This window comes from Henckelia pumila, chromosome 1 (assembly GCF_033568475.1).
Source record: "Henckelia pumila isolate YLH828 chromosome 1, ASM3356847v2, whole genome shotgun sequence".
Lineage (NCBI taxonomy): Eukaryota > Viridiplantae > Streptophyta > Magnoliopsida > Lamiales > Gesneriaceae > Henckelia > Henckelia pumila.
The window spans coordinates 120,621,064-120,631,846 of record NC_133120.1 but is presented as its reverse complement, the minus strand read 5'-3'; the positions used below and the strand labels follow the sequence as shown (position 1 = coordinate 120,631,846).

General features: G+C 33.7%; 1 protein-coding gene across 3 annotated transcripts; it reads left to right on the top strand.

Moving 5' to 3' along the window:
• The first annotated feature begins 1,907 nt into the window (after nt 1–1,907).
• Nucleotides 1,908–9,748, top strand: LOC140879739 (choline/ethanolaminephosphotransferase 1). 3 transcript variants are annotated; one of them, XM_073283605.1, is made up of 20 exons: nt 1,908–2,046; nt 2,190–2,372; nt 3,916–3,925; nt 4,025–4,075; nt 4,654–4,731; nt 5,188–5,263; nt 5,385–5,407; nt 5,489–5,589; nt 5,942–6,036; nt 6,159–6,227; nt 6,440–6,509; nt 6,899–6,962; nt 7,042–7,082; nt 7,156–7,240; nt 7,677–7,739; nt 8,435–8,493; nt 8,649–8,701; nt 8,870–8,942; nt 9,321–9,387; nt 9,530–9,748. In XM_073283605.1, exons 2-19 carry the CDS (start codon nt 2,236–2,238, stop codon nt 9,340–9,342), a joined length of 1,170 nt encoding a protein of 389 aa, XP_073139706.1. In that variant the 5' UTR covers nt 1,908–2,046; nt 2,190–2,235; the 3' UTR covers nt 9,343–9,387; nt 9,530–9,748. The 3 variants fall into 3 exon arrangements, with proteins under 3 accessions (XP_073139706.1, XP_073139713.1, XP_073139722.1); XM_073283612.1 differs by having other exon boundaries at nt 1,921–2,046; nt 2,197–2,372; XM_073283621.1 differs by lacking the exons at nt 1,908–2,046; nt 3,916–3,925 and having other exon boundaries at nt 2,234–2,372.
• The last annotated feature ends 1,035 nt before the right edge of the window (nt 9,749–10,783 follow it).

Genomic DNA, 10,783 nt, shown 5'->3' with positions numbered 1-10,783 from the left:
ATGACCCGACGACATTATGGTCAAAGAGGTATTTAAATTTGATTCACTTTACGAAAGCATGTTGGACCCTAATCTAAAGTATATAGGCTGGAAACCTTGCGCAACCAATAGTTCTTCACGACATGAACTGGTTCGATAGGTAAAACAATGTCAAAGTACAAAAGATTAGTTAAATACTTGTTTAATCAAAATTAGGGACCACTAGGGAGTGCAAACTAAAAAATTTGAATGTAGGAAGTTAGGAGAAATTTATGTTTAGGTTTAGGGATTTTAAAATAATTACCATAATATAAATGATCAACGGCATATTAGTCATATCAATTTCCATTACACCATCACACTCCCCCGAAAATTTTCGGGCCTAGGGTTTACTTATTTCACACTTGAGATATTGTCAACGAAGCATTAGTCGAATGATTAAGAATAAAGTCCTGAAAACGGTTGATTTCAAGTTCGATTCTTACAGCTCGCGGGTAGTTTTTTTAGTTTATTTAGTTAGATTTAAAAGTTTATTTATAATTTTTTTTGTTTGAGATAAACAAATTTCGAATCCACGTTCAAATTTTATATATATATATACATACATATATAATACAGTTAGTTGCATTATATCTTAAGATCTGAATCAACATTGTACTTTCACTATAAAAAAAAAAACATTTGAGGTGTTGGATAATTGGATTTGGCCAATCACAAAATTTATGTTAGAAATATGAGAATAATTACTTCGATTGATGATAGATAGATTGACCGATAACAATCTTATATATCAGGGTGTGTTAATAAATTAATTAATTATCAATTGGTTATTAAGATTAAAAAAACCAACCCCGACAAAATTTTTATGTATGTGAAGCATAAATCCATGTTGCACTCTCGACCACTAGTCAAAAGTATTAAATAATCTCTGCTTAATTGACCATTTCCATTAATGATATGTAGGGTCCACCAAATTAAGTCCCTTTACAATTCATTTGAAACTTTGCGAACGAACAAAAAAGCTTGTAATTATATTATGGTCGACATTGTTTGAAACCTGGCACACGAACAAAAAGGCGTGTAATTATATTCTGATCGATATATATATATATATATAATCACATTCTTTAAATGATCTAAAAACATATAGAGTATTGGGTAAATTCGCAAACGAATGCAATAATTTGCAAATTATATTAACGAACTAAACTTCATTGTGCAAATCCTGTATGACATGCTGGAGAAAGTATTGATAAGGATAATTGAAGAAAAAAAAGCATCTGCTGTGGAGAAAAAAACAACATGGGTGCTATGAATTGAAATAGACATTATTTTAATATTCATGTGTGTAATTAATTAAATAATTAATTATTTAATTTTGTGACGTAAATTAAAAAAACTATTTAATGCACAGTATCTTGTGTTGCTTCTCTTTTCACAGCAGATGATCCGGATCCGGACCCGTAATTGAATTTTTGATAATTGATCAAATATCCATCTACTCTACCAATTTAAAAATCAGAAAACTGATCGACATATAATTTAAACGCACTTTTTGTGTTTTAAACTTTTATTTGATGATTAATCAATACTTTTTCGTTTAACATCTCGTTTCCCAAAACACATCCATGTGAAAAATATACGTACATGTCAAAAGTCACTAGAATTTTTTTTTATAAAATCACTTGTAATATTATATTATTATATTATTTATATTAATAATTCTGGCAGTGTTTGAAAAAACTTCTCATCTGTTTCTCAACAAAATTTCTTAAAAGATAGTGACTTTTTTTTTTTGATCGGAAAGATAAGACTTTTAAAAAAGTAATAAAATCATTTTGTTTAATAGATATGGAAATAAATAGTGATTTTATTTAAACATTAGAAGCTAAACGTGGCGCAATTAACAAAAGTCTAAAACGGGAAATTTAAAGAGTATTATTATTATTTTTGCTTTAAAAGCATTTCCTTTTCATTCCCAATGTACTCTCGATCTCTCTGCGCGATTCACCATTGGTGAGATTCGCTTCTTCTCCCACTTTTGGATCGATCTCTACTTACGCGGAGGTGAGATTCCTTCTTCCTTTTCACGAATCGTGTGTATTTTCCGAGATTCTTCATTCGATCTGTGACTGTCTTCGAATTTCCTACTCATCTGCTTGAAATTCTTTTTCCGATTTGAGCGTCGCTAAGTTATATTTTTGGTGCAGGTTGTAGGATTATTAATTGTTGAAGGCGTGGTTTGGAGTAAGTGGGATGGGATACATAGGAGCACATGGAGTTGCGGCACTGCATAGATACAAATACAGTGGGGTGGATCACTCATACTTGGCCAAATATGTTTTGCAGCCCTTCTGGACTCGATGTGTTACTTTCTTTCCTCTTTGGATGCCGTTAGTTTCTTTTTTCTTTTTTTCCCTCCTTTTCTTACTTGGGTTTGTCAGTTTGTTTTTTCAAATTTGCTTGATTTTTGTGTATTTGAAGTTCTTTTGATATTTTTTGCGCGCATGTTTTGTTTGAATTGTGTTTATGCAAATATGGTATCTCACTATCTTGTGTTGATTGTGCTGCTAACCAATACTGTCGAGGGAAAAAAATATACTAACTTGTTGTGATGCTTAAAGGGTGACAAATTATTTGTTTTTGCTGGGAAAATTATCAAATTACGAATGGAAGGGCATGCAAAATCCCAAGATCAACTGGGATAATTAATGCGATCTCGAAGTAGAGGAGTACTGATCATTGGATCCGCCCTTCAAGTCGCAGTAGAACAGAAAAATTTGCTCCTCCTAGTGATGATTTGAGTGGAAAGTTCTTAATTGAATGTTTCAAGTTGAGATTTAAAACTTTCAACAAGTAATCCATAAACGGTTTTTGACTACTATGGCTAGAAAAATATGGTTGCAAACCTTATGAGCAGAGAATCTCATCAAGGGATGGCCATAGAGGTTAAGGTTATCCCTTAATCAAGGCTGACTGCATTCGACTCTCTAAACAATAAACATTTTGAGTGATGTCTAGCTTTTGTTAATTTCGTGCTGCTTTGCATTACTCACAAGATGCATATGAACTCTTTGTTCCACTCAAATGAGTGGTATCACTATCACCTACACATGTTAGTTTTTGGATTATGCGATCTATTTGAAAAATTTACTTGTTATCTCCCTTAAAAGCAAAATTTATTTATGTATTTTGTTGTGATTTGGAAAAAGAAGAGCATTTCATATTCAAAGTTGAAAGTAGTGTCTCATTGTAACCATCTCTTGGCCCTGGGGTTCCGTGAAGGCTAACCTCTTCATCTGCGCATACGTTGAAGTGAGGGGCTGGTCACCCAGAGGAAAAGTTTGAAATGTCAGACCAAAGAAAGAGGTTTAATTTCTAAATCTAAGCATAATGACACGTTTATATTAGGACATCAATCGTTCGAGAATTTCAGAAACTCCATGGAGCAATTAGTCTATCGTGTTTGAGGGCTTTCTTTGGTGGCCTCAGGTCTGTGCAATGATGCAATTTGGAAAGGATTATTCTATACTGGGAATTTATGAATGTGTTGACCAAATATACTGAAAGTTTTCGAAGTTTGCTTGTTTTGCAACTGGGCACCAATTTCTGGATTTTTTTCTTTCACTGTTGCATCCCAATGCTTTTTGTCTTTCTACCTCAGTTGATTCTTATGAGTGCTAAGCTATATACTGTTCTAGTTATTTAGCTATTTTGCATTTCCTCAGAGTTGAATATAGATATTTAGCAGGCTGTTGCTGGCTATTAGCCTAGATTTAATGACATATACTATTTTTTAGAGCAGCGCGTGTGGAGTTGTGTTTGAATTATTCTTTTGAATTCATTTATATTCTGATACTTGTTAATGCTTTTTTTTATCGACCTTTTATGGTGACTAATAATTTTTCCTTTTGTGCCTGAGCTGGATATTTTCAGACCTAATATGGTAAATGTTCCGTGAACTTGATCTTGTCTTTGGGTAGAAGTTAATGTGGTTATGACATCTTTTCTCATTTGTGATGGGTTTAAATTTTTTTTTCACCAGATCACACTTACAGGTTTCATGTTTTTGTTGACGTCTGCTTTACTTGGATATGTGAGTTAGCTCTCTCTCTCCCCCCCTTTAATTATTAAGTGATTTTCCATAGCAAAAACTTACATTTTAATTGTATAAGGCACTTTTGGTTTTCTTTTATCTAAACGAATATGAAAATTACTGCAACATCATGATCAGAGTTACATTTCTATAGATTTTTCTGTGATAATGTTTTACTGTTATGGTATCTGTAAATACTCTACGTCTAGATGTAGTGGCAATGGAAAAGAGGAAAGGATGTGATGCTTTTTAGAAGTTGGTTTGATAACGAGGATGGCGGAATATATGGATTTGTATTTACGGTATTAAGAGTTAAGACTATATTTAGTTCGTAGCAATGGCTATAAACTTTACGTTCAGTTAGAATATAGTGCTTTTAACGGGCACACATTCTGTTTGTCAATCTTATCAGTGCCTCCTTTGGAGATTTCATTGTCATTCTTCAATTGAGTAGTTCCTAATATTTTGTTTCTTCAGGCCTTTGTCTGCCTTTAATACATCAGTTTCATTTGTTATTAGTTAATTTTTTTGTAAAGTTACTTAATCCCGTGACCTCATTTTAAAAATTTCTGCTGCAGTTATATTCACCTCATTTGGATTCACCTCCGCCTAGATGGGTTCACTTTGCCCATGGTTTACTGCTCTTCTTATATCAAGTATGCTCGTGTTTCTAGCGGTGTTTGAGATTACGTTTGGAGTCATAGTGGCTTCTATTTTTGAAATATCTTGGAGTTTGAACTTAATAATGAACACAAGATGGGGATTTGTTTCATTTTTTTGTGCTGTTTTTTACTTGTATGATGTCTTTTTCTTCTTTGTCTTGTTTTGTGTTTTTTGGGTGTGGGGGTCTGGGGGGATCTGGTTTGCATTACAGGCACTACTCACTTAGTTGGATTCATGTGTTGATTCAAATAATTGAAGGGGTTTAATTTAACCAGTCATAACATTTGAAATGGTGAAGTAGTGATTTGTTAAGATTTTCAAGTACTATCACTACAATTTCAGTTTTAAATCTTCTTTTCATCTCCCAAATTTTACAGTTATTTTCAGTCATTTCTTTGTTCCCACTCTCTTCTCACAATATTTCTTTGATATTGAAAAATATATGTTAGACTTTTGATGCTGTTGATGGGAAGCAAGCAAGAAGAACAAATTCTTCTAGTCCATTGGGGGAACTTTTTGATCATGGTGACCCTTTCACTCTGTTCATTGTTGAGCTCTTGTTGTCTCCATGGCATTTCCAAATTTTTATTCACTTATTGGGTGCTAAAATATTTTTAACTAATTTCTGCGCTTTACCAAATCCCAGGATGTGATGCTCTTGCGTGTGCGGTATGTCTTTGAACTTCGAGTCACTCCTTTCTCTAGGTGTTGCTGTAGTGATTCTTGAAATTTAAATAAAATCTTTTTCAGTTTGAATCCTTGGCGTTTGGAAGCACTGCTATGTGTGGACGGAATGCTTTCTGGTTCTGGGTTATATCAGCGGTCCCTTTTTACTGTGCTACATGGGAACAGTAAGTAAATTGGCTCATTCATGTTGCTGGTTCTTTACATGAGCTGAAAACATTATTACTACTGTCTATTGTGATTGTGTTTGAGTTATGTCCTTCTATGGACCTATTTTTTGCATATTTACTGCCCAAATTTGATTTTAATAATCTTTATTCTCTCTCCCTCTTGTTTCCTCTTGAAAAGGTTGTTGAATCCAAGTACGGAATTATCTTTTTTTCCTGAACTCTTTTTTCAGGAGTTAATTTTAGCTTTCTTTTGGTGGAATATGTTTGTGTATTCGTCTTTCTGTTAGCCCGTATTGCAATTTCTTACTCTTTTGCTAATGTATTAGTTTTGTTTTTTTTTTTTGTGCAGCTTTTTCACCAATACTCTCATTCTTCCGGTTGTAAATGGGCCTACTGAAGGTCTTATGTTGATTTATATGGTCCATTTCTTCACAGCTATAGTAGGTATTGCTTCTAGCTCTTTATTTCTCTAGCATGAGCATTTGTGTTTTTTTGTTTGTATATGTTTGCATGCATAAATATGCATTGAGACAATGAGTTTTGAATTTCAGTTGTTATTTTTTCAGGTGCTGAGTGGTGGGCTCAACAACTAGGAAAATCTATACCTTTTTTGAGTTGGGTTCCATTTATTAATGGTGAGTCTTGTAAAATCATGACAAAGGAACAATTTTAGTGTTGGTTCTGTTAAACACAACTACGAAGATTGAAGTGATTTACATGTTATTGTAGCATTGCATTCGGTTCTATATTTTTGTTTTGTCATACGGCAAATGCCCATTCTATTTATTATTTCTACATTACATTCTGTATTGGTCTTTTATGATTTATTTTCTTTTTGTTCTTTCAGAAATCACAATGTACAAAGTTGTTCTGTTCTTCATGATTATGTTCGCTGTGATACCAACAGTTGCATTCAAGTGAGTACAATTAATTTGGAGTTTCCTTTGGAAGAAGTTATTTACCAATGCTTGCAATTATTATAAGCTGACCACAAACAATTTTAGGTTTTCTGCTTCACTGCATGGAACTGTGAGTCAGTGTAAACCTTAGTTTTCTGTACAATTTAGAATTATGCATACTATCAGGAACTCGAGAAGTGATGTTAGAATTGATTATACTGTTCTATATTTTTCTTAGAGGTCATATGTTTTATGTCCATAGTAAGGTCCAGCTTGAAAATGAATTTAAATGTTACTGAATTCGTAGTAGTGTTCATTTCAAATTTAATTTTGAAGTTCTCTGGCAGCTGCACCTATATTGATACTCTTAACTCAATGTGCTTTTAAATTAAAGTTCTTCTATGCAGTGTGTACAATGTTCATCAGGTTGTCCAGGCAAGAAAAGGAAATATGTTGCTAGCTCTGGCAATGGTATATATGTTTGACATGCATAATATCTGATCTTCAATTTGTTCCTTTTTTGAATATATATCTTCTCCTATTTTCGCAGCTTTATCCTTTTGGTCTGCTGTTAGGTGGGGTTCTTGTGTGGTATGTCTTGATCTTGATCATTCAGTTTGCTTTTAGTTTTTGTTATGTTCTATTATTGACTATGATCATGCAGGGACTATATATCTCCTATTGATTTAATGGGAAACTATCCGCATCTAGTTGTAGTGGGCACGGGGCTTGCGTTTGGGTTTCTTGTGGTAAGATGTTGTTGATCCATTTTTGGAAACCACAACTTTATTGAGTATGATTTGGTTTTGGAAAATATGTCATAATTCCGGTTGAAATTAGTGTTTTTAAGTTTGCTTTGGGATTGAGTAGTGGGTTTAAAATTACTCCAATAATTGGGTATTTGATATGTCTTGGTTTGGCTCGAAAATTTTTTAAGTCCATTGATTTGAGAGTTACCTAAACAATTAAAATGGATTTGTATTGAGGATTTAAAATCCAAATCCACCTACTCTTTCCACCCAAATGCAGTCGAAGTGGACTCCGTTGTTATTGTGCTCTATCAGATTACATGTTATCGATTTCATGTCTAAGTCATTATATCGGCTTGTGAGATTTTCAAATAAAGCTTGCAGCCATGTACTTTAAGAAGCTTCTGCTGCTGATTACTGAAACATTGCTTTTCAGGGAAGGATGATTCTTGCTCACCTATGCGACGAACCCAAGGGCTTGAAAACGCACATGTGCATGGTATGAACTCATTTTAGTTACATTGCAGTTTTGCGCCAGTGGAAGCATTATCTGATTATTATGCACCTCAGTTCTCACACTTGTGGCTCTTGCGCCCTCACAAGTGGGACTTGAACTATTAGCCTGCTAACAAATACTTCGCCTCCATCCTTGTTTTACGAAAATTATCAAAAGTTTCTGGAAGAGTTATCAAAAGTTCTGGAAGAATTAATTGTAATAGTCTAATAAAACATTTTACACCTCTGTCACACCAACATATGATTGGGTATTACAACTGCAAGCTGCGCATCTGATATTGCTAGAGGACCATATTGCAGTTTTAGGAAACTGCTCATTCCTTTCCCACTTTTTTATGGAAAGGGGGTAAACATTGGTCTTTATTCACTGGACCAAACTTTCCCTATATAATGAAATTATCAAAATGTGATCTCATGATTAATTATTGGATTTTGATGTCGATGTTTGGACAAGTTACGGAAAATTGCAATTTACTTGCATGCACCACGACTTCATATGTTGTTATTTCTGTCTCACACATTTTTAATGGATTCCTTCTGTGTATTTGATTGTGGATCGGCATCACATTTTCATTTACTGAAAATTAAAGCTGTCTTTGTTTTAGTAAATGGTCGCCAATCTGTGTTGCCAGAGCCACGTTTCTTTGGGAGCCTCACTTAACTGTTTATATTCTGCAGTCTTTGTTTTATCTGCCATTGGCCATTGCAAATGCTCTCACCGCGAGGCTAAATGACGGGTGCGTCATGATTTATTCAGCTGATGACATATATTATTGTTAATTTTTTTTCAGCCAATTACTTATATTAATGTCGTATTTCTTTTCTGAAATGGATTATATGGAATATTTGCTTTAATAACATCAGCACTGATGAAATCTTTATATTTTAGCAGAGTTCCTTTGGTAGACGAGTTGTGGGTTCTTCTTGGTTACTGTGCATACACAGGTTTGATGTCTTTCACATATACAAGTTTTCATGCTATTCGCAATCTTTTTATAGAATTCAAGATGATTCATCTAATGTACTGAATCAATTGTTGACACCATTTCCTTTACCCTTCATATGGTGTCCACATCTGTCATGCACGAGACCTTAAATTTCTATGCTGTGCAGGGGCTCTCTATCTGCACTTTGCCACTTCAGTCATTCATGAAATAACAACAGCCTTGGGAATTTACTGTTTCAGGTAAAATATACCATTTTTTGTCCAGGAGTTCTTCAACCTGGACGTGTTGAGAGTTTTGCTAATTCTCTCTTTATGTCCGAACGTACCTATAACTACCCGTTTCTTCTAAATAACAAGCTACCATTACTTTAAGGTAGTGTTTGGGAGAGCTTCTAGGAAGCACTTCTCAGCTTTTCATTAACAAAAATTCACAATTTGTCATTCTGTTTGTGAACTCCTTACGCTTGACTTATGTGAGATTGGAAGTGTAGATATTTTACTTTTCGATATTAATATTTTTCAGTTTCTCTACTGTTAAAAATTTCAGCATATTATTTTGAATCATCACAGTTTGTTTAAAGAACTGAATGCCATTATGTATGTTCCAACACATTACAGGATAACAAGGAAAGAAGCTTGAGCTGTGATAAAACTCTGTCCCAAGCATGCTCTTCTGGACCTTCAGGTTGAAAGATTAAGATTTGGTTCCCTCGTTGAAATTCTTGACTATAACCTTGAACCATTTGTGTTGTTTCTGCAAACATCTTCATGCTACTTTCTCACGATACTATCCGACTTGATTTTTATATGGCCCTTCTTGTTTTCAGGTAGAATATTCATCTTCTTACAGTTTCTAGCTCACGAGCTCCAATTTTTGGCTATGATTAGGTTTATGTAATTCTTATTTTAAGCTTGTACGTTGCATTCCTCCAAATTTGATACATGGGAAATGTCTTATTTATATGAATTATGTACTGCATTTGTGTATTGTAAACTGGCATACTTTAAAGGTTGATTGATGGTTGATTACAATGTGTTTCTTAGCATTTCTTTCATTTAAGCTAAATAATTATCGGAAACTGTCGCCGCACCCCTTGGTTCTTAAATATGCATGCCAGCGGAAAGCATTATTTATGTTCACGACAATCCTGGAAAAGTTTGTTTAATTATAATTTTATGACGATTTCACAAAATCGTAATTCCCATTGCATTTTTCAGGCTGATATAAAATGCACCTACGAATCGATGGGACGTTATGTAGGTAGAGTAACATTTTTGTGAGACGGTTTCATCCGTGAGACGGGTCAACCTTACCCATATTTATAATAATAAGTAATATTTTTGGCATAAATTGTAGGCAAAAACTCCTATGAGACGGTCTCAATGGTCATTTTTATGAGACGGGTCTCTTGTATGGGTTATTCATTAAAAAGTATTACAATTTATGCTAAAAGTATTACTTATTATTATAAATATGGGTAGGGTTGACCCGTCTCACGGATGAGACCGTCTCACAGGAGTGTTACTCTAAATTGTAATACTTTTTAATGGATAATTTATACAAGAGATTCGTCTCATAAAAATGATCCTTGAGATCGTCTCATAAGAGTTTTTGCCATGGAGGTAATATTTCAGTCGTGTATCTAAGGTCCACTTCTCAATAACGAGTAATAGTAACTAATGCTGATGGTGTTAATGTGATACATGACATGACAATTTTTGTATGTGTACGTGTAAATATTTCCCTCGTTCTATACTAAAATTTTTTTTGCCTTAATATTCTTATTTCTTTATACCATAATTATTTTAATTTCATTTTTTTATTATTGTAAAAGATAATTTAAAATTATTCTTTCCGCTTGATCAAAAAGTTCAAATAAAATAAATCAAAACAAGTCCTTTTGACAAGAAAAACTTCAAAGAAACTCATTCAAAACATGCACTCAACAATCTCTTATACACTACCTGAAAACATACTTTATATAAAAAAAGACGAATGGTTTTTCAGAGATGTTAATTCGGGTCAACACGTTCCGTCTTGCTTTGACCCGCCATCTTGGTGGGTTGGATTTCTCCAATTG

Bases quoted from the DNA above. Each gene is read 5' to 3' on its own strand.
- LOC140879739 (XM_073283605.1), top strand. From the start codon at position 2,236: ATGGGATACATAGGAGCACATGGAGTTGCGGCACTGCATAGATACAAA. The intron at 5,590-5,941 runs GTAAGTAAATTG...TTTTTTGTGCAG, and splicing joins TACTGTGCTACATGGGAACA to CTTTTTCACCAATACTCTCA. The intron at 6,963-7,041 runs GTATATATGTTT...CTATTTTCGCAG, and splicing joins TGTTGCTAGCTCTGGCAATG to CTTTATCCTTTTGGTCTGCT.